This window comes from Cygnus olor, chromosome 13 (assembly GCF_009769625.2).
Source record: "Cygnus olor isolate bCygOlo1 chromosome 13, bCygOlo1.pri.v2, whole genome shotgun sequence".
Taxonomy (NCBI): domain Eukaryota; kingdom Metazoa; phylum Chordata; class Aves; order Anseriformes; family Anatidae; genus Cygnus; species Cygnus olor.
In genome coordinates this window covers 10,673,668-10,701,274 of record NC_049181.1, presented here as the reverse complement: position 1 = coordinate 10,701,274, position 27,607 = coordinate 10,673,668, and the positions used below count along the sequence as shown (strand labels likewise).

Sequence of the window (27,607 nt, the reverse complement as noted above, 5' to 3'; positions counted from 1 at the left end):
CACTGTCAGAGTGGCATGCTCAGGCTTTGTGGTTATTGTCAGAGTGTTTCCCAGACAATATGTGCTCAAGTTATGCACTCAGAGGATGTTTTCTTTAACTGCCAGGCTGACACATTCAACTGCATGCCCAAAGACTTTGCCTCAAGCACCTGTATTGCTGAAGACAATGTAAAGTTCTCAGCTGCAGCTCACAAGCAGCTGGAAAGGACAAGTGCAGCCCTGGGTGAGGTGGAGGCAGAGCATTAGGGAAAGCTGGGCACAAAGGCACCCAGGGCACGTGGAGCCCCAACAGGGTGGTTGAGCCCCAGATAGCAAGCCCCATACCTGCTGCAGTGTGCTCAAGGGGTTGTGGTTCTCAGGCTGTTGTTTGAAATCACAGTCTCACAAAATCTCTCACCGCAAAAGCTTTGGGTTGTTCTACTATCTGTTTTTTGTTTTAACCCCTGGGTAATTTGTGATAACTGGAGGCTGCATCTTGCAAAACCCTCCTGTGCAGTGGAGGTGCAACCATATTTCTCCCTTCTGCAAGAGGAGCAGCTCAGGCATCCCAGAACTAGCTCCTCTGCATAGTAGAGTGGCAGCTATTTGGCTTCATCCTACCTTGTGCTTGGTGTAGACAACGGCATAAAGGGACCCAAGCAGACCAAGCTACACTGCTGAGCACACAAGCCCCTGAATAGACGAGGTGAGATGTTATGAGTCAGTTTGAAGCTTTTCCCTTCCATACAGTTTCCTGAGTGGATCCAAAGGCAGAAACGACCTATTTTCCAGGTTTGGTTTTATGTGGGCACACTTTCTTAAGGAAGCTATCCCAGGAGGGAGAAATCTTCAGGGATCGCCTTATCTCCCTGCATTTCTGCCATCATGGGCTGAAATCTCCGGGGGATGGCTGCAAAGTGAATTCTGCGTTTTCAGATCCAGCACAAGGATCCTAGAAAAAACTTGGCTTTCAAACTCAAACCCCAGCAATTAAACCTAACCTAGATTTGCACACAGCCCAAACCACAAACACTACCTATTCATCCTGACTGTGGTTGTTAACAAACCTCGTGGAGGAGAAATCAGGACAAAACTCAAGCAATCTCCCCGGCATAAACAAAGTTGGCTCCGCTGTGCGGGGTGCTGTCATGTTTTTGGAGCACACGTACACCGAGGGATTATTGCATTTTGCGTCCCAGAAATTGGACCGAGGCTCTCCCTCATCCTGCAGCACGAGGCAGAGGCAGGTAGCGGGGGGGCTCTAATGACACATCAAAGGCTCTGCTAAGCTGCCGGTAACCATGAGAACGCAGCTGAAGAGGTTTGTTGTACCGCCAGCCCTGGGAGAGGTACGTTTAGCCTGATTCACGCTTCTTGCCATTGTGTTGAGCAGTTCAAAGGGCTCCCCGTGACTTTAAAGAGGGAAAAACATGGCTTCTCCACTGGATGTTCTACTTTTGGTGCTGCCATGGCAGCAAAGCAGAGGGAAAGCACGAGGAGTTGGTGGTTTGATCCCAAGACAGGTCTGCAGAAGTTGGTGTTAGTGACTGGGACGGACAAGCCAAAGGATACAACAGCTGGACGATGTGTTTGCTGGCAGTTTGGCTATTTTTCACATGCTGTTGAGGCTTTGTAATGGCATTTCAGGGCTCAGATGTCCAGACCTGAACAGGACACCAGGGCAATGAAGCAAACCTCTGCGGCTATCTGGCCACAAGCTCTGTTGTACAGGGTCGGGGCAAAGATGAGAATTTCTGCAACAGGCTCTCTTGCACAAACGCCGCAGAGGCAGCGGTAATTGTCTGGGAAGCGAGGTACATTCCTCTTAGTCTGACATTTTGACATTTCATTAGGCAAAGCATATGGTGCTGAGGAGCCCTCTTCTAGCAACAGGAGGCTGTAGGGAGAGCTGGGGGGTGAAAGAGGAATACGGGCACTTCCTCAGCGGTGATTGGTGCCACAGCTCACCTAATGCTGCTGCTGCTAATTAGTGCTCTGAACGATGAGTGTGTGCAAGAGAGGCTGCAGGAGAGGAGAGCGTGGTGAAGGGGAGTGAAGGATAGCTGAGGGATGTGGGGGGCAAAGGGGAGCAATAGTGCGTGGGTCAGAGCGTCTCGGGGCCAGCACACACGGGGCAAAGACAAAGAGGTTTCAGGCCAAGGAGAAGAGCTGCGAGGGGGAATGCCTATGCTCCGTTTCTTTTCAGCAAGGAAGCTGACTGCCTTCACGTGTTATCCGTGAATGTGCTGACTTCAGGCTGGTTGAAATTGCTGAACCACACTCATCTTACTGGGATGATATGGCATTTTGCTTTTATTTAATTTTAGGATACTTAAAAAAAATAAATAAAAAAAGACCCAGCTTCTTCAGTTGAGGGTGGAGGAGGTGGTGGATTAGGTTGCTTTTTTCAGTAGTTTGTTGATATATTTATTGTGTTTTGCTGTTGCTTACTGGCTCAGCTAATAAGACACGCTTCAGATTTAAATTGTGACTGCTGCTTTCCCACACAGCCACGGAGTCATCTGGCATTGTTATAAAGTTGTCTCCTTCTCTTGATGACAGTTGCTCTTGTTGGCCATGGCCTGGAGTGGGTAGTTGGGTATGGCCAAGGCCAGCTTGTGCCTAGCTGGTCTCTGCTGCTGTCCTGGCCCCCTCCGAGGCTCTTTCTGGCTGCTCTAAATGGCACTCAGCCACCAGACCCACAATCTGCGGTCCCTTGAGCTGTCCATGTTCAGCTTTATCCCTAGTAGCTGTTAATCACAGCCAAAATTTGCAGCCAGAACAGTGGATGAAAAAGGCCATTCTGTTTTTTGGGAGTTCAGGATACATCAGAAGGAAAGCTGACTGACTAGGAGAAGTCTTTTGGAAAAGCTGACTTTGTGAACACTCAGCTAAGAGCTTTTTGAAATGATAAAGCAGTTAGTGAAGCCAAGGAAGCAACAGGAAGGTTAAATGGAAGAGTCTTGTGTGGCCTCCTGAGGGAAACAGGTGGAATGCTAAATTTTGCATGCAGAGGCATCAACATTACCTTTATGCAAGTGACAGTGACAAATACTAGAAGCAAAAAGTCCACTGCAGTTGGAGAGGAAACAGAAATAATTGAGTGGTAAAATCAGTGAGGATATGCTTGACATGCTTACAAACAACAAAGCTCCCCACGTAAATTCCAAGCTGGAAAAAGAAAGCATCACTCAAGAAAGAGAACAGAAAGAGGAGACTGTTTAACTTATGCCTTGCTACCAGGTTTTTATACCTGCTTCTTGAAATCTTAATCTTCCTCCAGATTATAAAAAAGAAACATCAAGGTGAAAGAGCAGTTGGTGGTGGCACGTGGTCCCCAGCAGAAAATCATTGCAGCAATGTGCTCATAGGATTGTTGAAATTAGTAAGTCTTGGCTGACGTCCTAAAGCTCAGTCCTGCTTTTCTGTCATGTAAGGGCATGTATGTTCAGTCCAGAGGTGAAAATGAGATCAGCAGGTCAGAGGAAGTGATTTGCTTTCAAGGAAGTAATGTTGTCCACACTGTAGTTCTTGGGTAGGCTGAGGAAACCAAGCTGGGGACAGACAAAATGAAAGCAGGAAAGTCATTATCAGTTCTTTTAGTAGAACCTCAGGACATGGTGGTCACCAGCCCCTGCGTGGGTTCAGAAAGGATTCACAGACAAGGTAAGGTCCTCGGTCTCTTATGCATTCAAAAGCCTAAGTGCAGCCTCAGAAGCATGGTAGCTGTAAGCCACCAGCTGCTGGGAGAGAACAGCAAGGAGTGACTTGCTCAGAACATGCCTGGGTTTTGTACTTCCCCATAAGCCCATCCTGGCCTCCTCTACTAGATGTGGAGTCTGCCTGCGCAGACACATTAAACCCCTTCTGACAAACATGGCCAGAGTACAGACATCGTATCAGTCACGGCTGCGCTGAGAGCCCTTGTGACCCAACAGCAAACGTGACCTTAACAGTCCACACGGGGTGTATGGGGCCACATCCTGCTGAGATCTGCTTACCAGAACTGAGCCGTCCTGCCTGTGGGAGTTGCTGTTTTTATAGTTGCCCCTGGGTGGATGTGCCCGGTGGAGATGGGGCAGTTGTACCTGGCTCTGGAAAACATCAGAAAAAAACATTTGCTGCTGTTGCACTAACAAGCAGGGAGGTATCACTGAAACGTGGTGGGGATGGATGCAGAAGGCCTGCAGGAAACCACTTTCCTCACCTGTTCCCTTTGCCATATCATGCAGGAATTAGGCACAGGCTTCCCCGTGGTGTGGCCTGCTCTGCAGCATTGCATCCCCACTGCAAAGGGCGGCATGCCTCACCTCACGGACCTCCCCAAAGGCCGGATTTGCAGGGTTTGAAACCCCTGCTGTGGGGGCTTCTGGTCACACAGGAGGGTTTTGTCCACCCAGCCCTACCCCATCAAGTTTATGTCAGCTTCCAGCTCTGCTCTTCTGCTTCTTGATTTAACGCCTCTGCCTGGGTGGGGGTGCCAGCTTTTGCAGATCCTCAAAAAGAAACCGATGATACTGGATGTGGCTCCAAAATCACAAGGTTCGTTCCCTCACGGTGGCAGAGCAAACTTCATCGCTGGAGGGGAGTTTCCAGGATACAGCAGCTGACGCGGAGCAGCTCTGCAGGAATTTGCTGCTGCTGCCCTCCCTGGCACAGAGCTCGCGTCCTGCCTGCCGCAGCACCATCTGCCGCCTGCGGCCACCATCACCACTGCCTCCATCCTCTCCGGAGGCCCCACCGTCTCCAAGCCACGCTGGCACTCTTATGTTTCCTCACAGAGGTGCTTGTAGTGATTTGGGAAGTGTTTGCTGTCATCCAGCAGGATTCTTTGATGATAACTTTAAAAAAGTCCTTTTTTTTTCTTTTTTTTCCCTAGAATTATTTAAGGCTTGCTCCCATGAAAACAAAATCCCTTTTTTAACCTTTTTTCTCTTTTTTTTTTTCTCTTTTGTCTTTTTTTTTTTTTTCCTAAGAAAATCTGAACCCTCTATTATTTTTGAGGTTTGTCTTGCATTTGACAAAGCCTTAATATTTCCTATGGAGAATAACTGACCTGAACATTTCCCATTGGTTAAAAGGCCATTTTCCAGCTAAAGGAAAATGTCTTGATAGAAGGTTTCCACTGTGCCTCTTGACCTGTGTTTTCCACAAGCCACCTTCAGCCTTCAGTCTGTGCACTTGCCCTTTACACCCACCCCTTGCTCCCATCACAGATTATTTGTTCCTTGTTATTTTTCTGAGCCATCAGAAGTGGGTCCATTTTGACAAAACTGTTCCTCCAGAGGAGATCATATTAGAAGTCTCCAGGGAAGCCATCTGTTCTGGCTCTCCCTCCTAGTCCGCAGGCTTTTCGGTACTTCAAGGAGGAAGAAGAAGAGCTCAGAGCTTCCTTTTTTAGAGCCTTTTATAACAGATCCTTTCATGCCTGGCCCCATGTTCTGCAGCATGCTGTGATTATGCTTGCGCCTCCCTGATGAAACCACTTAGTGACAAGGCATCCCGCTGGGATTTGGTGGACGTGTAGAGCACAAAAGCAGTCCAGCACTCCTGCCAGCAGCCCCGGGACGGGCACTTCTACATCTTCCCGTGTGCGTCCTCTGCAGTGCCACCACCACTGGAGGTGGGCTGTGGTGCCCCACACGCACTGCGGCCTTGTGCCCTGCAGTGCCACCTGCAACCTCATGGCTCTCACTTTGCTCAGCATGCCCCTTAATTCTTTGGCTTCGGTGAATAATCTGCCAGCCCTTGGCTCCTCCCAGCCCATCAGGAAGAGATGTCCATGTTAGGTGTCCCTGGAAGCCCTTCCTTCTGCTTTCCAGCACCATCCATGAGGTGTCCCCTGGCACCTGGTGTTAATGAGCTCTCTGCACAGCGCAGAAGCAAACGCAAGTCCTGGGCTTTGGCAGATTTTCTGATTGCACTGAGTGGATAAAGATGAACCCAGTCAGTAGTGCTGAGTTCAAAAAATGGGAAAGGCGGCCAGATCTGCATGCCTTCTGCTCTCTCCACAGCTGATGGCCTTCTGCCTGAAGACCCAGGAGTTAGGGACCACGTTGAGGCCTTTGATGGATGCGGTGTAAAGATGTCATGGCAGAAGGGCCAGGTGGGAGCCTCTGCAGCTGTGTGTTTCTGATCATTCCCTTTGTTTTGTCTTGTAGGCTAACGATTCATGCCGAGTGCCCCATGCACCTGGAGGACTTCCCAATGGATGTGCATGCTTGCCCACTGAAATTTGGGAGCTGTAAGTACTTTGATCAGCCTCTGTAAGGTGGTAGCTTCAGAGCTAAAGAACAGTCCTTTGCGTGGCCAGTGTCTTCCATGATTTTATTAATGGTGTTATTAATTGTAGCATAGTTGCTAATGGTAACATGACTAAAAATTTGTTTCTGGTATCTCAAACGCAATTCCTGCCATCATCAGAAATGAGCAGGGAGCAAATCTGTGGTTAAATCTGTGGAAAGTGGAAGAATTTGATTGACACCAGAAGAAATCATGTTTATCATGTGCATCTGTCCCTCTGTCTTCTGACAAAATGCATCCATGAAGCTGGATTGTTTAAAACTTCTAAAAAGAAGTAATTTCTTAGGCAGCTCCTATTAAATGTAGAACTCATTGCCACAAGACATAACTAAGGCCAGTAAATTAGCAAGCCTTAGAGAAGGATGAATTATTAATGTTAATTGGCCTTATGAGGAGGGATATAAAATCTCATACCTCAGGCCTAAACTTTGGGATTATTACAAGACTTTCAGGAAGGCAGATTACTCTATATCTAATTACTTTCTTGGTGAGGAAAAGAGACTAATGTGCATATTCCTGCTGGAACACCCTTTGGGATTCTTCTGGGCATTTTTTACTGATTTGCCCTTTAAATGATGGGAGTTTTGACACAAGCAGCTCAGAAAGCTGCCCTTGATTAATGTTACTATGAATATTTCTAAAGCACCCATTTGTGTAGCATGTGAGTTCACCTCTCTTAGGTTGGAGTAGGATTAAATCACTGTTTGCACCAAAAAGCTGCCCATAGCTGGAAGCTGCTCATTTGCAAGAAGCTTAATGTGGTTCAGATTCTGTAAGTACAAGGGCAGTGCCAGTGCCAGACGTGCTGTTCAAAGGATAGCCAAATTTGCCTCGGTGACAAGTGATCCCCACAAGCTGAATGGCTTATCAGAGGCCTCCTGTCCCTGTGCCACCATGGCATGTGCCCCAAGTGGGAAAGCAGAGAGCTCGCAGGAGAAGTAAGGGGATCAGCCGTTTCAGAGAGCCACAGTTGCCCAAGTGCACACCGTGTGCTCACTTAATTCCTTGGACCAAAAGTGCAGTGAAGGTGATGGCTTTACCTCTCTCCACGCTCCCTAAGAGATAGATGAACACAGCAGAGAACTGTTTCTAAGCCAGTCGTAGGAGATTCGTACAGCAGCTGAGACTAGGAAAGCAGAAGATGTTGCTAGACTTATCAGCTCCACTAAATGTTACAGAACTGTCCTTGTTTGAACTGGACTAGACTGCATTGCAAGTGGGTCATTGACCAGAAATAAAACAGATTCCTGGCATTAAATAGGTTCCAATTATCCGTGCTGTGGCTACATGACAGCAGATACACTTCTGTCCTGGACACCCAGATGAGAAGAAACCTGCACTTTCAGGTATGAAGCGAAGTGGATGGCACTGAAGACGTGTACAGGTTTCCCCTGCAGACTGAGAGTGGCGGAGGGAGAACCGCGACTGTCAGAGCAGAAGGTGCTGCCCACCAAGGCAGAGGAGCATTGGCAGAGCAGTACAAAGCTAAGCCTGAAGGAGGAAGGTGGTCTCCAGAAGCATGTGGAGAGCTGGAAGGAGGGACTGGAAAAGCAGTGTTGCACATCAGATGAGAAGTGCCAGCCTGCATCTGAAGTGCTTAAGCAGCACCGTGGCATGCTGAGAAATGTTGGCTGATCATCAAAACCACTCCCCCTGCTTCACACAGTGTCTGCTTAGCGTTTAGCAGGTTTGCCAAAACCCACAGTGCAGGGATAACAATGGTTGTTTTTAAAAGATCAGAGAAATCTAGCTGTCTTAGGACACAATCATCCACAAAGCATGAGCTGAGAAATTTCCATAGTAGACTTGACCCAATGCTTGGGCTGACCCTAGCCAGAGATGTCTTAATATCTTAATACAAGAAGCTGGTGGTAAAAATGAATGAAAAACACTTGTTAAAATGGCTTTGCAGATAGTGAACTTTGTTCTTGCCTAGAAAATTACTGCAGAGTGGGTCTGGACAGGAAGGTTGAGAGCATTACGGAGAGTTGTAGCACCTAGTAGAGCCTGGAGAAACTTAATTTCTAGATGCTGGAGGACTGGCAATACTGAGAGAACAAGTGGGAAAGAGAGCAGCTATGGGAACAAGCAGGGGTTTGGTCACAAAGGCTTGTGAAGGTGATGGTGACTGTGCGTGTTTTAGGGAGGTGCTGGGCAAGGATGGAGAGGGGAGCTTGCAAGTCGCTGGAAGGCTGCCCTGGCTGTGAGCCCGGTGCTGCCCCTTGCAGTGGCTCAGCAGAACTCGCCTGCTGTCTTCTGCGACGTGCAGGCAGTGTCTCCCCAGCACTGCCCTGCAGGCACGGGGTTGCACAGCGTACAGAACACACTGGTGGGAGGGCACACCACCTCCAGGGCTGTGAGGCTGGGGACAGCTGCACCTGAAGGTAAAGATTTGCATTTATTTATTTATTTCAAACTAAACAACCTGAAATTCAACCCCATTTGTGTGTAACCCCTCTTGCCAGCCACTGACGGCGTAACTGTCCCAGCCCCTGGCATGGCAGGGTGGTGGCTGTCCTGCTGCCCCAGCACCATGCTGGCCTGGATGCCTTCCTATTTTGCCTCTGCTTGGAGCCAGCCCTTGCATAGCCACCGTGTCAAGGCGACAGCATTTCTCGGTGATGTTGCTCTGCCCCTATCTTCCTTCCAGCTCCATTCCCAAAACCCTAGTTCACTTTTGCTCATTCAATTAGCAGTCGCTGAGCTGCCTTTGTCTCTGGCCATGCTTGGCTGTGCTCAGCCATGTTGCTCTGAGGAACGTACAGCAAGGAGGCTGCAGGCTACAGGCTAATTTTGGTATATTTTAGGTCAGCCAGAAGCACAAACCTCATTTTTCTTTCTCCTCTGCAGATGCCTACACAAAGACAGAGGTGATCTACACCTGGACTCTGGGGAAGGATAAATCAGTGGAAGTAGCAAAGGGTGGATCTCGCCTGAACCAGTATGACCTGCTGGGCCATGTTGTTGGGACAGAGATGGTCCGATCCAGCACAGGTACGTGTGGGACCATGATGAGATGCATGGGCTGAGCACACTGTCAGGCAAGACAGATCCATGGGCTTTGAATACCATGATTTTGTGTAATTATGCAGGCAGTACATGGAGGCGGTGAGGAACATGGTGCTTCTCAAGCCCTATGATGTCGGAGAACATGGCTGAGGACATCTGGGGCTGTCACCTTGAGGCACTAAGATGTTTAGCTTTTAGTGGGTTCTACAGAGAGATCATTATTATCTGTACCCTCTAGAAAACTGATTTCAAGCATCTAAAATGACCTGATGTGCAGAAAATTTGCCCCATCTTGCCCAGCTGGTCCTTGGTACTGTAGACTCATTTGTCTTGGATCCCTTTTCAGCCCGTCAGGAGAGCATTGTGGGCAGGGGAGGTGAATGCAACATGATGTTGTGTGATTTTCACTGCATCTGCTTACACAAATATTATCACAGCTAATAGAAGATTCTTCCAAACAAATGTTTCCTCTGATTAATGACCAATATTAATCATCTTTCTCTCCCATCTGCTGCTCCTCCCTTTCTTTCTGAATTCAGGTACTGATAGCTTCTGTTATCTCATGTGTTTCTCTCACCCTTCTTTTCTTCTTTGCTTTTTTTTTCCTTCTGTATGCACCAGTAATTCTCTCATTTGAGAATATTTCCTCTCTGGTGCACTTGATTTTAATAGTGTCTGTCTGTAACAACTCATATCACCTCCCTTGGGGAAATATAGGGAGTCCAGGGGACTAAATGTCATAATATCTGGCCCATCTCTCTACTTAAGTCGTAGTAAAATGTACAGATGAATAACCTGAAATGGCAAGAAAGCTGCTAACGGCTCCTGCGTGTAATGACTTAGCAGAGCCACACTCACAACAAAAAGGCACAATAACCCAGCAAAATATCCAAAGCTTTGGTGCATTGCTTTGAGTGGAGGAATAGGGTACTGGAGGAAAATAGAGATGGCTGCTCCTTTGGTCTACAGCCCAGACCTTTAACAACAGAACTTGCCCTGTTTTTTTTGAGATAGTTAAAGTGAGGAGAGGCAAAATATTGTCAGGATTGTCAGAAAAAACAAAATCGTGCCAGCCAGCACCAATACAACTCACAGACTGGAATTTCATCTTGGAGTTTGCAAGTTCGCTCAGGACAGACCGTTGGTGTTTTAGAGAGGGACTGGTGCTCAGTCGGTGCCATCCTGGAGCACTGTGGTGGCTCTGTGTCTCTAACTGGCTGTCTCTCCAGGGGAGTACGTCGTCATGACCACACACTTCCACCTCAAGAGGAAGATCGGGTACTTCGTCATCCAGACCTACCTGCCCTGCATTATGACTGTAATCCTGTCCCAGGTCTCTTTCTGGCTCAACAGGGAGTCTGTCCCTGCCCGAACGGTTTTTGGTGAGTCTGGGAGCATGTGGGGTTTCTGGTCAGGTCAGGGGAGAAGGGCAAGCAATGGGAAATTGCTGCTTTGTCCAGATTCACAGCAGAGCAATTCGGTGCATGCAGCAAGTTCTCCGCCTCCAGATCCCATCCATGCCTACGCCATCCCTTTGGTGGACAAGATCACCATGCTACAGAGCCAGCTCCCCTTGCCCCGGTGGCCTGGGGGTTTGCAAGGCAGCTGGCCCAGGCTGATGGGGCTGCTGAGGTCTAGGCCCAAACACCAATGTCCATGCCCCATGCAAGGAGACGAGCTGAGGCGGTGTAGGCTGCTGCCTTCCAGAGAGTTTCTGGCTCATGACCCCAGTGGATGGTTTCTCCTTTCTTGGGCTGCCTTATTAATATGTAGCTGGCAGAAAAAGCTAAATTATCAAGAATCCTGATCTCCAGCACACATAGGCTGCCACGAGTTGAGTCAGCGTGTCCTGCTTGGAGCACAGCTTGGAGGAGAAAATGATCCCATGGGAACAGAAAGGCTACAGAAAGAGGCAGGCTTCAGGGGTGGCTGGGAAACAAAGGGAGGAAGGATCAGCCATCAGAGCTGGTCTTCTCCGGCCTTGACTGGCATCAGTGAAGCCGCTGGCCGTTTCCCATAATAGCTCTCAGTGTCTTTCCAGTGCTCCTATTTCCACTGAATCTCTGTAAAAAATACTTCTGTCCATGTTTCTGCTACAAGCCAAGCCATAAATATTAACAGTAATCAAGGTATTGATCATCTAATTATGTGCATTTGGCTGTGTCTGCTTATCTGTATGAGCTTTTGAGTTGAGGAGAGGGTGGGTACATGGGGAGGCATTTAATGCTCTACCTTTGAAGTTGCTAATGTGCCTCTGGTCAGACTCCACGGAACAGGATCCTGAGCTGCGGCAGTTTAACTGCACAGTAAATATTTTGTTATTATTTTCTTCAGCTGGTTTCAGACCCCCCTCTCTGAAGCAAAGTGTCAGGCTGGCATTGCACATGTATTAATAGCTTTAGTAAATATATAATAACAGAATTGCTCTGTGCTTTCCTGCCAAGACCTTGAGTTCAGGATCTATACCCCCAAACCACCACCCCACCACACCCCACTGCCAGGGGGCAGACAGAGCCTTGGCTCTGCGGCGGGGGAAGGCTGGAGGGAAGGATGCAGACCTGCACATCATATAGTGAAGGATGTGAAGCTCTCTACCACCTCAAAGAGTGTTTCTCAAAAGAACTCCTGCACCAGCTCTGGAGCACCTCTGCTCTCCCAATGCCTGGGCTGACCCCTTGTCTGAGGATATTTGATTCTCTCTCATGTTATCCCGATATTTGCAATTAGACAGGTTTCCTCAAGTAGCAGCACAGATTTGTCAGGAAAAAGCTGATTGAAAAATTAAAAGCTACCTTCGTGAAAAATGTCTTAGCTCCCAAATTGCTTTGCTTTGCTATTAAGAGAATAATGAGAACTCCAATTGTTTATTCTTTTTTTTTTTTCCCTCTCAGAAAGTATTACCAACAATATTACTGAAACTCTTCAATTACCAGGAGTATAGCTTAAGGGAAGTGAAAATTAGTCAATATTTTTATAATGTTTTTAATGCATTTTTAATTGAAAAGCATATTATTGGGGAAAATGGATAGCAAGGGTTGCTTGCTTTAATGAAAAAAAGCTTTAATAGGCATTTTGCTACAGATCATTTTAAAAGATAAACCCTTGTGACACTTTTTCTGGCAGCATGGGCCACTGATGGGTGCCTGGCCGTGCAGGCAGGACCTGCGGTCCCACAGTCCATCCATGTAGCCCCCAAAGCACTTCCAGAATATTCTGAGACCTGCATTGTGAGAGTGGCCAGTTTCTGCTCCTCCATGAAATCCTAACTATGTAGCTGTACCTTATTATTGTCATTGTTGTTGTTTTATTTTATCACAGTAGCAACAAGAGGCTTCTCCACACCAGGCTCCATGTGAGGGGGCTAGGCCTGGTGTCAGGGAATTCACAGATGAGGAATTAAACTCCCCGAATTAAATGTAGGTGCCTAACTCTGAGGTAGGACTCTTTTATAGTGAGCAGAAATATAGTCAATGGAGTTTGGGTCAGATTCCTCTTATCCTAATGTGTGTGCCATTGTTTATATGAATTGGAGATATCTGGAACTGGCCCACAGAAGGCCCTGCAGTTGGCCCGACTCGAGCAGGGGGTTGAACTAGTTGAGTTCCCTCTCAGCCTAAACTTCTTTGTTATTCTGCAAATTGCACCATGGACTGGTGTGGCTAGGGGTCCCTTAATTACAGCACATTTTGTTGGCTAGGGGTCCCTTAATTACAGTGGGAACATGGGCCACATAGCTTAGAGGACAGCTCTCAAAAGTATGTGATGGAAATGCAGCTGTGTGTTTTGTGGGGAAAGTGAAGCACAAAGATGTGAAGTGGTTCACCGAGGCCTGGCTTAATGTCAGTGGCAGAGAGAGGAGCAGATTTCAGTTCTTCTTAAGCCTGGCCTGCTCCCTGCCCTCTGGGCAGTGGGGATTTTTTCTGGTATATCCCTTTTGTGGCCAAATCACTTTTGATATTGGTAGGTCCATATGCAATGGAGAAGCACCTTGGGCAGGAGCCTGCTGTCTTCAGTACTTGTATCCCTGTCCGTGTGTGTGGTGGATTTGCCCCCTTTTCTCAAGGGGCCAGTACATCTGTGGGCTAGGCTAGTGTGACCCATGACAAGATTTCTTGCCGGCTTTTCCCCTGAAAGGGCAGGGCACAAAGATGCTGAGGGTGGGTGAGTGCAAGTGTACGGTCTGACAGCATCCTTGCCTCCTGCTGTGTTCCCACAGGTGTCACCACCGTCCTCACCATGACCACACTAAGCATCAGCGCAAGAAACTCGTTGCCTAAAGTGGCGTACGCGACGGCCATGGACTGGTTCATAGCCGTCTGTTACGCCTTTGTGTTTTCTGCGCTGATCGAATTTGCCACCGTCAACTACTTCACCAAGCGCAGCTGGGCTTGGGATGGCAAGAAGGTGCTGGAGGCCCAAGAGATGAAGGTGAGCCCCATGGCTGAGGCCGGGGACAGTGAAGAAGCGCTGCATGAGAGAGCTGCGCTGGGACCAGGAGTGGGTAGCATGCAGCCCCACAGCACTCGGGAGGCTGGGTGCTACTTACTGGGGTTCCCAGCTCAGGTCTTGACTGCAGCGGTTCTTGGGGAACGAGGGAGGAGGGCTGGTCGCTGTGCTTAGCTGGAGAAAAACACCCAGATCAGACTTCTCGCTCTTTCCTGTGCCTTTCTGCATGACTGCTGGTGGAAATGAGAATGCGTGCACGTTTTGGTCTTACTCTGCTGGTGGTCTCCTTTCTCCTTCTCCCTCAAGCCCATAAATGCCCCGCTCCATCTCGCCTGCATGCCATCCAAGCCCAAATACACCACGGGATGCCAGCCTCGCCAATGGTGAGGGTTCCACTGTGCTGTGTCCCCTGCAGCAGGTACCCCCTCCGTAGGTCTCCCCCAGCATGGGCAAGCATGGTGCAGTGAGGGGCAGGCCCTAAGGCTTGTGCTGTTGCCCACAGCTGCTGGCAGCTGCTGCTTTGTACGCTTGGGCAAAGAGGATGGGTGGGAAGCAAGCAATCGGAAACGGCACCTGGCAGTAAATTAGTGCCTGGCATCACCCACATTTCTCCTTCTACTCAGGATCAGCCTCTCTGGCAGCATCCTTTCTGACAGCCATCACTAGCCCTGCCCGTGTCCCCTCCCTCCTGACTGATTTAATCTGGGCTGCGCAGAGAAATCGCTTACTGTAGCATGCTGCTCCTTGTTTATATTTATTGAATCAATTTGAAAATCACATTTGTCCTTGTTCTCGGTTCTGGAGCTTCTATATTTTTCTCCTTTGCATTTCAATGTGTTATTTAAAATTGTTGTGGGGCTCTATGCAAATACCTGGCAGAACTGCAGTAACTTTTAGGAGGACGACAGCCAGCCATTTCTCTGATACGGAGGTCACAGCAGAAGAATGGAGGCCTTGTGGAAAACCACAGCCATCACTGGGTGCTGAATGCCTCTGTCTTGTGATTCTTGGACTCTCTTTATCCATTTGCTTTTGCAGCTGTGGTCTGAGCATCAGGCTCATGGCAGAAGGGCTTCAGAGGAGGCCTGTTGATTGTCTTCCACATCCATCATGAGCCATAGCACTAGCTGGGCCTCTGGAGATGAGAGGAATCTTTCTCAGGTCATTGGCATGAACAAAAAATCAGAGCAGGTCCTCAAAGCAACCCTATCCCTTTCAGGGATGGGTAAATCAGCACAAAGTCAGGATTCACAAAGCCTTGGGCAGTTATGTGAACTGAGCACAGCCAAAAAAGCAACAAAGGCTTAAAAGCTTCAATTTATGATAAAAGAAGCAGTTTCCTCGATTTATTTATTGACCCAGCACTGCAAAATCAACCATGCTGAAGCAATAGGGTAAAAACAGGCAGAATGTTTGCACACATGGTAATTGAACAAGAAAACAAAGCAGGACTGGAAATGTTTCAGAGAAAGCACTCCTTGGGAGAGTTTGCTGCAGTTGGTGTCAGCCTGAAGAATTGCAATGGACTCCAAATTTGTGGATTCTTTTTCAAGCCAACCCTGTTCCTTATCTGATGCAAACTCAGAAGGCTAACCCACCCTGGTCTCTGCAGCTCAGAAGCTCTCACTCTACCCTATTCTCTCTATTTCACTTTTATATATGCTGCAAACAATAACATCTGAAATCATGCATCCAAGGATAACTTCCTGAACAGTCACGGACTTTCAGGGAGCTTGTGAATATGATGTGTCACCATATTTGCTTTCGTCTCTATTCCACCGAATATTTTCAAGCAGTGAATTTGCTACGCAAGGGAGGTGCCTCATTGGCTCAGTTCCAGCCTTTATTTAGCTCTTCTTGAAACAATTGACAAGCCAGGTGGTTGAAACCACTAAAGAAAGAGGAGGCCAAAGAATAACTATTGGCATTTTAAAGTGTTGATACCAGGAGTAAAACTGCCAGTGACAAGCCCAGGCTGAGCCTTGGTCTCTGGAGAGCGTTCCCCCCAGCCAAAAAGAATGTTCTTTATTGATGTGATGGCAAGGATCCTCATTCCAGGTTTGATTGTTTCCTTGCATGAACACAAAAAAAAAAAAAAAAAAAAAAAAAGAAAGAAAAGAAATCAATAAGTGTCAGCCCTGCCCTCACCTCAAATGCAGGCAGCAGCAATGCTTCCCAGCCTATTTAAAAGAAATCCCTATTTTGCAAAAGCTGCGGGTCGCTGACAGGTACTCCCAGCATGTCCACTCTCTCATGGCAGGTTCTATTCTTCCTTTGTCCCCTTCATCCATTCTACCAATTTAGATGGAGGATTCTGTGAGGCAAAGCAGTTTTTGGGTGGGACTTAACCACGATGGGTAGATCTTGGTGAAAATGTTACGTCCAAATTTTCTATGTGCTTTTCATACGTCTTTTTACTGAGGAAAAGTCACCAAGGAGCATCCTCCAAACCTCTCTGTTGATACTATCATCTTTGAGTTTTCTTCCTTGTTTTTTGGAGGTGTCTGGCATGCTTGCCATTTGCACCAGGTACCTTTTCTACTAATGGAGTGAAGCCAAGATCTTTGTCCAACCCACCCTTCAGCAATTCTGAAGTTTACCCCTTGATCAAGGTCACCAAGGAATCATTATTCTTTCTCCTTCATTTCTTTCCACCTATGGCATCTTTGTTTCAGTCCCCTCCTTCCAACAGAGAGGAGCTAGAACCAACTTTCATAGACCACAATTTTCAACCAATTTACAGACTCACAGGGTGGTTCAGACCCTTTTTTTCTGCCTCACTATGGTAAATATGTTTTAATGTGACTTTCCTTTGCTGACCATGCTCTGCAGCCCAGTCTTCTTTGTCCTACTGCATTCACAATCTCCTGTGACTCCCCATAGCACTGCAAATGATTTATGCTTCCAAAATCTTCACTAGATTCCATGTGTCATTCTTTGACACCGTTTCACCCTCTTTCTCTCCACACTGTCCACATGGTGTCTGGGGGTGATCCAGCCTCTGAGTTTTTGTCTGGAGATGCAGAGAGTGTAGAATCATTGAGGTCACCTCCACATAAGCAGAATGAAGAAGGTATGGGAGCGGTGAGTGATGCGCCTTGAATACTGGGTTCGGCTTGGGCCTCTCACTACAAGAAAGATACTGAGCTGCCAGGGAGGAGGTGCAGTGAGCTAAGTCTCTAACAGACCATCAGCAGACCCAGTAGTTCCCCTAATTTCAGATGTTCAGCCTTTAGCACCTCAACAGAGAGTCTGGGAGACAAGAATATTTAACGAAATGCTATTGTACTCCACCGTGTGTGTTTGTGGAAGAACTTGTCAGACTCCAGTATCTATCCAGGGACCATATTTATCTTCAGACCAGATTTCATAGCTTTTCCCTCGGGAGAGCAGCTCAGGAAGATAACTTCATGCAGCAGCTTCAGTCTCCCTGAGCCTAAACTGGGACATAAAAACGAGAATAGCTTTTCAACATAGACATTTTAACTAGGCCAGTTTTTCCAGTGTAAATATGGGGTCTCCTCTTGTTTTTCCACTCTTTCCATCTGATTCAGTACAACATGGAACTCCTCATAGATAAGTGTGCAGGGTTATTAAAGCTGAGGGCTACTTTGCAGCTGAGAGCAATAAACAAGTTTTGCTTTATTTGAGTGTCAAAATCTTGCCTAAAACGTTTATTTATAAAGCGTAGTCTAGTATCTTCAGGCCAAACCATTTTTTCTGACATCTCAGGAGCCTGTTTTCTTGCACGTGTGTGCTCTGATGGGAAGCATGTGCTCTGGATGTTTAGCAAAGACTGCCCAGGCTCCCAGCACTGACCAGGACAACTGTGGACAGCTAAAAAATGTCTCTGGTTGTGGGCTCCCAAGCCTCAGCACTACCTGAACAGTCTGATCTGAGGTCCAGAGAAGCGCGAGCAGAATCCTGGGGGCCTCTGAATCGCATTAATAGGAGCAGTTGTTTGCTGTCAACACCCACAGCATTCATGTTAGCCTGAATTTCCTCAATTTCAGCCTTCTGTTTTCAAATGCCGTTGGCTAGACAAGACAGATCCACTTTGCAAGCTCTGGGGCAGAAAAGCTAGCCAGGTTGAAAATGTCATGTCACTAATAGTCATCTTATTCACGTAACATGGCTGATTAATACTCAAATAATCACAGTGCACTTCAAATTACATTCTGCAAACAACAATGTTTTTCATTTCATTACCTACTATTAATTATTTTATTACCTCCTGTAGCTATGTTAATAACTAATCATACTAAAGCACATTTGAATGTTTTAGAAGGTGAAACATCTTTAGTCCTTTATTTGCTTCTTATCAGCTCTTTAGCAGGAAAAGTTCACCTGTGCAGGGGGTACAAGCTAACGTGGCTCTAATGATTGCAGAAATCAGTCACACAGTTAATCATTAAAGATCATAACAACCTCTCCCACATTATCCATAGAGGACTATGAATATGGTCTGATCAGTGGTTTAGTCAGATCCGGACTTTTCTAGACATTTCGACCTCCTTCTAAGAGCAGGTTAATTTCTGTAATTGCTATGAGGCTGCAGTCAGAGCTCTGATGTTACTGGAGAGGGGTTGAAAGATTGTGCAGAAGTCTGGTTTTTTTAGCATCCCACTGAAAATTGCTGTGGAAAATGCATTTCCTAAGGTAACCAGAAATATCCCTGGTGATTGTGGACACATTTACAACACAAGAACAGCCTGAAATGTAAAGCCCTTGGAGTACCTCTGCAGGTCAGATGGTCAATCCTGCCTTTCTGGTTCTCAGGCTAAGATGCAGAGGTGAACACATCCTGCTGGCTGTGCACTCTCCCTTTCTCCCAGCCCTTACTTTGCACGTGGTGTCTGCATGCCTACGTACATAGAAGACAGTGCCAAACACCATTGGGAAATGACTGAATGAACCTTGTTTTGTGTTTCGGTTGCTTTTGAATGGAAAATGAGATAAGAAGTCACACCTTGTTCTGAGTTTAGATTTTAGATTCCCACTGTGAGTGATTGCTGTGTCTAGCTCTGACTCCTGGTGTAATTACAGCGGACACCACGTGGACACACACAGGTGCTGGGATATGTCGGGTGTCTGATAGCTGCACAGGAAGAGATTTAATTCAACAGGCGTCTCCCGGTAGACCTAGATTGCTTCATACAATATGGCCTGTGGTGCAGCTGGTCTCAAGTCCCTGACAACAACAGGAAAATCCCCGGGGTGGGGGAAACATCCATCATGACTCTCTAGCTCTGTCTTCCCATCCACTCATCTTCATTAACATCGGAACTGTCTGTCTTAAGCATCCTCCTTCATCCTTTAGTGCACCATGTCAAACGCAAGTGTGTCTTTTCCATTTCCTGTGCAAGCTCTCCACCCTTCAGCAAGGACAGCACTGCTCTCCCTGGAGCCCTGGGGGAGGGCTGCACTTTTCTCCCTTGATTTGCAGCAACCCTTAGATATGAAGGCAAGATGAAAGGCTCCCCTCTGCCCTTATAGCATCTGGAGTCCTGAAAACCAGAGCTACTGCAAATCCTTTCTGTCTGTTCTGTATCTTGCCTGGGTAGGTGATGAGAGGAACTAAAATATCCCAGAGGCATTGTGGACGTCGTGACGTTAAATTCTGAGGTATTCCATGTGAGACATTCAGGGCACTGAGGCAGTGTAAGATATGGCCTTTTAGTATCATGGTTCAAAAGCATTGCAGTGCTGTCACCCACATTCTTAAGGCCACTGGTTTTCTGGCTAAAATATAAAAAATAAAAAAATCGTCTATGATGTCTCCTCCTCTCACCTGATCCAGGAAACAGACCGGCTAAGCAGAAAATCAAGTTCTTCCCCTAAGATGACCACACTGGGTCTCATGCTTTTCTAAAGAATGCATTCCTGCTTCGTCTCTCTGTGGCTGAACCTTACATACAACAGAAAACAGAACCCAGCTGAGGGAGAAGTCAAGGAGTCCGTGTGTAGTCTGAGCTTGCATTCACTTGTACCGGCCTGGCAATATACAGCACAGACTTGGCAGCACTCGGCCAGTCAAGGAGTCACCCATCTTGGGCAGCTACTGCTCAAGTGCAGCTGCACACACCGTTTTATACCCCTGCTCTCATCTAAGGGGCTGCAAGGAGGCTGTGAGGCTGTGTGGCTTCAGTTATTTGACTTGCAGCCAGACCTAACAACTAGCTGCCAGTCCAGGACCTCTTTGTGCTCCGTGCTCCATGCCAAGCTTACACGGAGCAGCCGGTGTAATTGAAGGAGACCCTAGACCAGCACATCCCGCTGCTCCAGCTGCCCTCATGTGGCAGATGTCATGGGTTCTGGCCATCTTCTCACCACATCTTCCTTCGCTTCCACAGTGCTGCCTTCTCGGTCTCTTGCTCCTCGCTCCCTTTTCCATCTTCTCATCCAGACAGGCAGGTAACTCAGAGGACAAAATATTCTCTGTGCAGTTCTACAGTCACTTCATCTCTATTGTGTTTCTCTTCCACCTTCCCTAGAAAAAAGAACCGGTGGCACTAGCGAAGAAAACCAACAACACCTACAACATAGTTGGCACCACATATGCCCTCAACATTGCCAAGGACCCCGGCCTGCCCACCATCTCCAAGAGTGCTGCTGCCACCGCGACGGCCACCAACGTGCCCCCCAAGATGCACCGCATAGAGGAGAAGCTCCCAGAGAGTAAGAAGACGTACAACAGCGTCAGCAAGGTAGACAAGATGTCCCGCATCGTCTTTCCAGTCCTCTTTGCCATTTTCAACTTAGTCTACTGGGCTACCTACGTAAACCGGGAGTCAGCTATCAAAGGAATGATCCCCAAACAATAAAACCGGTCCAATAAACCTTCCATCAGTGAGCAACACCCAGGCAGGAGTTCTCCAGGGCTTTCTTCTCTCCTGTTTTGTTTAATTATTATTGTTCATTTGATATTATTATTACTATTAGATCATTCTTTTATAATGTAAACAAAACTGTGATTTTAATTTAATCCCGTATACATTTAGTTTTGTTTTATTTTGGTTTGGTTTTTCTTTGATGATGAAAGGAAAAAAAAAAAAGGATCATAACAAGTTGTGCCTCTAACATCGTGAATCTGATGTCCCTACCCACCCAAGCCGCCCTGTGCTTCCATCTCTCCTTCTCCACGGTCTGCATGCCACTGCCATCTCACGCTCCTCTCCGCTGGGGACTGCCTCCCTCCTCCTCTTCTGCGATGGACTGTCCTAGCGTGGTGGACACTCCTGGTGGCATGGGCTCAAGGATGTGGAGGCCTCCAGAGTCAGTCACTGGGCTGGTCTTCAGTGCCTGGCGCTTTGTGCTAGGCTGTGCTCCCCTAGGGGCAGGGGAGCTGCTCTGTAGAGGGAGCGGTGCTGCGTGGGCCAGTGCCAGGGGCTGGTAGAACCATGGCAGGTGTGGAACAGGGTGACAGCATCTTGTAGGTATCTACTGGGCTTCCTCCCCTCTGTCTTCACCAGCTTCTTCAACCAAGCCCAGCTGCTGCTTTTCTCCATGCTTCTCCCCAGATGAGAACAGGTGAGAAAGGTCTTGTCTGTCTGACATCCTGCACTCTTGGGGCAATTCATGTTAGAGGACGGGATATTTCCTACTAGAGAAATCATTTTTCTCAGGGTCAGTGAGTGATTGAGGTCAGGACTGGAGCTTTCTAATGCCTAGGAGGAGATAGTAGCTGTGAAGCCACGTGCCTTCAGCATCAGGAAGCCATAGAGCTCAGACAGATAGTTTATCACTTTCTCTTGGCCCCATCCACTTCTCCTTCTTGACTTCTCTGCTCCCCATTCATCTTCCTTTGTCTACTGTGCAGCCCCCAGTAACAAATATCTCACTGCTTGCAGGTGGATTTAGGCAGAGAAGCCCCTGCCTCCCAGGGGAGCCACACTGCCAGGGAGGAGCACAACCCCAGGACATCCAGCTCATGGTGTGTTCCTGCTCTCGTGCACCTGAGCAGCAGTGCTGGTTCAGGCCCCTTCCTGCCCTGGCACACCAGGAACCACTCTGACACCTGTGGGGGTGCCTGGGGCTCTAGTCGGTCCCCAAGAACACCCCTGTCCCCCATAAATGCAGCTGAGCATCCTCACCACCAGGGGAAAACAGCAGAAGGGGCTCTTTGAAACAGTGGTGGTGGTGGTGGTGACACTGCTGTCCCAGGGAGATGTGTGACCAGACGCCATCTCACAAACCCACTGAGATGAGACACAGCTCTAATACCTGCAAACTCTTCCAAGAAAGCCCCCCAGTGCCTTGGAGAGAGGCTTTTTCTCTCTTCATGGCCCTTCAGTCAGGGTCCCAAACCAGCAGCTGCCCCCTTCCCAGCAGCAGCACAAGTTGGTGGCATCCAAGCCCTGTCCCTCCTACCCCTCCCTGGTGCCTGGACCCCTGTGCACACTGTCCTGCTATGAGGAGCGATGTCCTCCGTCTGTGAGTGCTCATCCCCATCCCACGGGTGGCACTGATCCTGCCAGCAGCCCTGCTCCCAGGATGGGATGCGCCACCTCTTTCCTTGGTCACTGGCTGCCCCCTCCACCTGCCCCCTGCACATTTTGGGTGCACACAGCCAGCTCGGGGCCCCAGCACCCCCAGCGTGATGTCTTCAGCATTGCTTTGAGCCTCTGCACCGAGCCCAGCACCCCCTGCCAGCACAGGAGCGGGGCTGAGCGCGAGGCGCAGGACTCGCCCCACCTGGAATATCCATGGGGACGGCAGGATGGAGCGGGGCAGGGCAGGATGCTTCATCCTGCAGCGTGCGTGGCGTTGGTGCAAGTCCTGCCCGTCCCTCACCTCTCTTGCTGGCTCAGCAGCAGCGCACAAGGAGAGGAGCTCGGAGACATTCAGCTCAGCCCCCGGCATGTCCCGTCCACCAGCAGGCAGCGTGGGGCGAGACGTGGCACATCCCCCAAGCAGATGTGAGGGAAACCAGCTCTAGCCGTGCCATCCACACCCCAAACCACCCGTGACATTTCTACAGTGCCTTTCATCCCCAGGGCTCCCCGGCAGGCAGCGAGGAGGGGAAAGCCCCAGCATCAGGTTGGAGGAGCGGAGGGAGGATGCACTGTCCCCAAATCTGCTGGGCAGGGGGGACATCCCCGCTACTTTGGCACTGCCCCAGCACTGCCCTGCACCCCTCGCACCCCCGTGCCCCTTGTGCTCCCCCCATGCCAGCACTGTCCCCTCCAGCAGTGGGTGCTGCTGCCACCCCCCAGCTCCCCGGCTGTAATCGCTGTGCTCACTGGCCGTGAGGCTGTTTGTTTGGGAGACTACTTGGATGTCATTTTCTTAAATAAGCTAGATGAAGTGTATCTCATAAAACATTCATGTCACTATAATACTCAGGCCTAAGTGAATGAAATAGAAACCCTATAAAAAGCAAAACAAACACAATAAAATGGTAACAAAGAGTATATTGTGTTTACTAATGGAATTATGTCAAAGGCAAGATTAAATGTGGGATCCAGTGACTTCGCTGACTTGAGTCTCCTCCTCAGCCCCCTCCACTAGCCTGGGCATTCCCCAAAATCCCCTCTGCCCAAGGGCAATCCCACCTGCTGCACCGTCAGGGTGAACCTCCTGTCTGTCTTCTCCACTTCTCCTTCAATCCTGCTGCCTCCAGACCCTTGTTCCTCTGCAGGACACAGTCCACCAGGCTGGCTTGCTGGTGGCACCCACCTGCTGGCCCATCTTTGCTCTCCCCAGCTCTGAAAACTTTGCTCTCTGCTGGATAAAAGGCTCCCTCCCTGGATCAGTGTTAGCACGCCTTGAAAGCCAAGTCTATTCCCACCAAAGCCTGGCACTGGCCCTGAGTCTTTTTGCCAGCTGGAAGCAGAAATACCGGCATCCTTTGGTTAAAGACAACAAACCAAACAGGATTTGTAGTTTGGCTTCCAATCAGGGAAGCATTTCGGGAAGATAGTTATAAATAAGTGGTTTAGCATCTCCTGCCAGCAGACATCACCGAGAAGATAATGTTCTTTTTTTAAAATCTGTCAGAGGCTCAAACTGGGACATTTCCCTCCCAGCTAACACGAGGCTGCTGATGGGCCCTTCTTCTATGGGGCCCTTCTTTTATAACTGGGCTGTGTAGGGATGGGCATGTACACAGCCATCGACAGTTTACTCCACAGAAAGCCAGTTGTGCACAGAGTGAGCTCTGCATTTCACTGTGAACCTCGATACTCCAACATTTCTTTTCTTTTTGCAAGGCTCAAAGCCCCCTGACTTGATGAGAGTCTCCCAGGAAGGAATTAGAAGGCTTTAAGAGTGACCAAAGTGATCTGTTAGCCTGTACTCCTGCTTTGTAGTCCCAACCTGCGGTTGCCTTCCTCCTGACAACGTCAGGTGGATGTTTTGGCACTGACACCCTGCCCCTGCCCTCCTCTGAAACCACACATGGGCCAAATCGGTGTGTTTTTGCGGTGCTCTGAACGCTTGGGAAGGCAGGGGATGGTTGAGCTGAGGTCCTCCAGGTGGTCATGGGAGGTAGCTCGTGGTGGCTGCAAGCAGCAGGTCAGTGCTGCAGGTGTGAGGGACAGGGAGAAGGGGTCACTGGGTGCCACCCGTGCTTCTAAAGGGCTGATGGGGCTATCCCCATATGACTTCTCTGAAAACGTTCCTTGAACATCACCAGCCAGGGCTGTGACACCCGGGGCACAGCTGCCCGGTTCTTCTCCACGCACCAGGCTCAATGTGAGCAAAGGCAGCTTCACTGCTCCCTAAGCCGTACAACAAATTGTTGAGGCCAACACAGCTCATCCCCTCCTGATCTCCACCAGCTCGGTGGCACTGGTGGGGACCTGCTTTATTTGCTGTAGGACCACCCTGTGTGAGCAGCCCCCGTGCTTGCTGACCCCAGACACAAACCTGGCATGCCAACAAGGGCCCGACCAGCCTGTTTCTGCAAGCAGCCATCCTGCGGACACAAGCTACATTCATTTCTCTTATGCTGCCTTGATTTCATGTGTCCACATCTTAGATTCCTCTCAGCTGCCCCCTTGGGGAGAATTATAGGGCTGCGTCACAGGTCAGGAAGGTATTTCTCCTGCTGCAGGTCATCTTGTCTGGGAAGACCCTCTGTTATGCTGAGAAGCTCTCTGAGGCCTTCTAAAACCCGAAGCTGTTTCCTCTCCCAGAGGCTGCTATAAAAACAGCCTCTCTGCAGTGCTCCTTTGCAACAGCTGGGGGAACAGAGCAATCTAGCACACATTAACCCGCCCCGCCAAGTATCCACCTGGGCTTTGCAGACCTCCTTGGTGGTGGGGAGGGCTCAGCCAGGGTGAGAGGCACACTCATGCAGTGTGAATGCTCTATTGATGCAGAAGTAGGGGGAAAAACTTTGAACGGTTCACCAAGCCTCTCTCTGTATCAAGCTAAACTACCCCTGAAGGCATTTTTGGCTAGATGCCACGGCGCAGATGGGATTGATAGCTTCAAGGTATAAATATTTACTGTTTGACCTTGTAATTGTTCAGTTAGCCAAGGTTTTTACATATATATGTGGGAGTGTGTGTATATTTATGCTCACAAAGTATATCTAAAAGTCAAGCTTTTTCTCTTTGAAAGAGAAAATGGCAGCTTTAAATTGTTTCACTTCCCTTTCATTCTCTTTGCTAAATCTTCTGCAAAGAGGTTCATCCACCTCTGCTCGTCCTCAGGTGGCTCTGGGAGGTCTGGGGGGCACAGGGAGCGAGGGAGAAAACTCTCTCTCTTGGGACCTGGGACCAAGGTCACTGCTGGCAGCACTGCCCAGCATCTTCTGGGAAAACTTAGTGCCACACGTCACAAATTCTCCAACACAGCCCTTTTATTCTTGCCCCGGACACTCGGATATTCCCAGCAGCATTGTTTTTCCAACAGCTGAATCCCACGAGCCTTTAGCCCCACACAGTAGCAAAACCAGGGTGTGTGTGACTGAGCATCATGAGGGGTTTTGAGGTCCTGACCCTGAGCCTGCTTCTAGAGGGAACACAAAACCTGGCTGGATCCATTTTGGCCATCCCGATGGCCAGAGGAATGCTGCAGGTAGGAGCATCTTCTGCAAAGCAGCTTTTAAGATCCTGTCTGCCTGGAGAGGGAAGCCCAATCCTCAGTTTGCTACGTGAGCCAGGATGCTCTCGCTGTCTTCGACGGCTCTTGGCTCTTCTCTCGCCTGCTGCTTGAAGGTCCTGTCAACTTTATAAGTCCATTGGCTCACGTTACACTGCTGTCAGCTCTCCGTTTCCTTGAAAAGTCTGTCAGTTCCTCCTGTCTCTTTACAGGGAACCCAGCAAACATAAAGGCAATCATATATTGAACAATTTGGTTTTTGCAACCGCAAAAAAAAAGAGCAGAGCTGGGAAACCTGTGTCGCTGTCACATTGCCTTTGTGGGGATGTGTTTGGAGTCAAAGGGCTCCTCGCAAGTACCCCCATGTCAAGGAGAATTTCACTGTCACCTGGCTCTGGGTCAGTGAAGGTGCCTGCTGCTTCTTTTGCTGGAGCCATGGCATCCACCATTGGGGAGAATTGCATTAGCATCACACTAGGGCAGCCCATCGAAAGAAAGAACGCATTGCAACAAATCGCCAGAAAATACGCTCATTTTCACTGCCTCAGGTTGAATCCGTGCCCCTGGTACGTCTTCTGTTTTGTTTGCCATCTTGTGAGACTCTCTTCACTTCACTATGAGAAAGAATCTAGCTGGCAGCAGTTTGATGCATGACAATCCTGTTATTACAGCTGTAAATAATTAACGACTAGAAAAAAAATACATTTTTTAATTTTTTGTTGACTTTATTTTCTCTATTGACTAGCTGGTAGCCACTTTCTTAAGGGATTTCTCATGGAAACTGTGACCTTCCTCTTTCTCTCTATTTCTCAGTGTTTTCCCTTTCTTTCTTTCTTTCCCTCTCTCTCTTTCTGAGATTTGTGTTTCAAATGCTTTTTGGTGCACTGTTCAATGCCTGTTTGTATTTTTGAATCGTATTTTTCAACCTTTGCTGGAAAAAAAAAATGCCCATTCTAATTGGCAGGATTTTGAGTCCTGCATTTTTTTTCAGCTTTTAGCTTTTTCAGTGAGTTAAAGCAACAGAAAAATATTTCAAAAATTACAGTGAAGTTCTGAAGAGAGATTAGAAAACATCAGAAACCAGAACAACATGAACGACATCGACAAGCTGAGTGGACGAGGAGGACTCTTCTGACCACCTACTAACCTCCTGGCCTAACACGCCAGGCAGGACTAGACCTTTTCACTGAACTAAATCACTCTGCTTTTCCACTCTACCCACTCTCTTGAACTCTGATCAAAACAAATAAAAAATCATATTTTAAAAAAGCACTGCACTATTGTTTTTTTTCCAGGGTCTGTTTCTCAAAGGCAAGTGATGGGAAGCCTGGGGAGCAAGTTCTCTGGGCGTTGGGCTACCTGCACAGCTGGAGAGTTTGTCCCAGTGGTGAGCAGGAAAGCTACCTGGGAGAAAATAAGTATTTCAGGGGAAAATATTCCCTGACTTCCATCATATCATGTTTAAAATGCTTTCCTTTCCAATAGCAGGGGAGTGGAGGGCACAAGATATGGTTGAGGCCAGTTGGATGGGGAGCTGGGGGTCTGACCCAAAGCTCGGACGATGGTGTGTGAGGTGGGCAGGGGGAGAGCTGGGGGTGTGCTTGTTCCCCCCAGAGCTGCCTGTGGTTAGACTTTGGTTTTTTAGTAAAACTCTCTGGCATTTCTCTGTGTACAACATGAACGAAGCTTTCTGCCACTCTAGGGGTGACCAGAAAAGGCCTTGCCCAAGACACTGGCTTATACCACCCACCACGTACACTTCTTCAGCTAAATCATGCCTTACGGAGACCCTGGTGGGAAGAAGGACACAGGAGGCCCT

The 27,607-nt window shown here is 48.5% G+C and overlaps 1 protein-coding gene across 4 annotated transcripts in view; it reads left to right on the top strand.

The window, feature by feature from the left end:
* The window catches only part of GABRA3 (gamma-aminobutyric acid type A receptor subunit alpha3), a 90,564-nt gene extending 63,514 nt beyond the window's left edge, over positions 1-27,050 (top strand). For all 4 annotated transcript variants that reach the window (XM_040572485.1, XM_040572486.1, XM_040572484.1 and 1 more), the window contains exons 6-10: positions 6,141-6,223; positions 9,133-9,276; positions 10,521-10,673; positions 13,508-13,719; positions 20,232-27,050. In XM_040572485.1, the coding sequence (XP_040428419.1) occupies positions 6,141-6,223; positions 9,133-9,276; positions 10,521-10,673; positions 13,508-13,719; positions 20,232-20,561 (922 nt within the window). In that variant the 3' untranslated portion in view covers positions 20,562-27,050. The remainder of the gene's footprint in view (positions 1-6,140; positions 6,224-9,132; positions 9,277-10,520; positions 10,674-13,507; positions 13,720-20,231) is intronic.
* Positions 27,051-27,607: the final 557 nt, after the last annotated feature.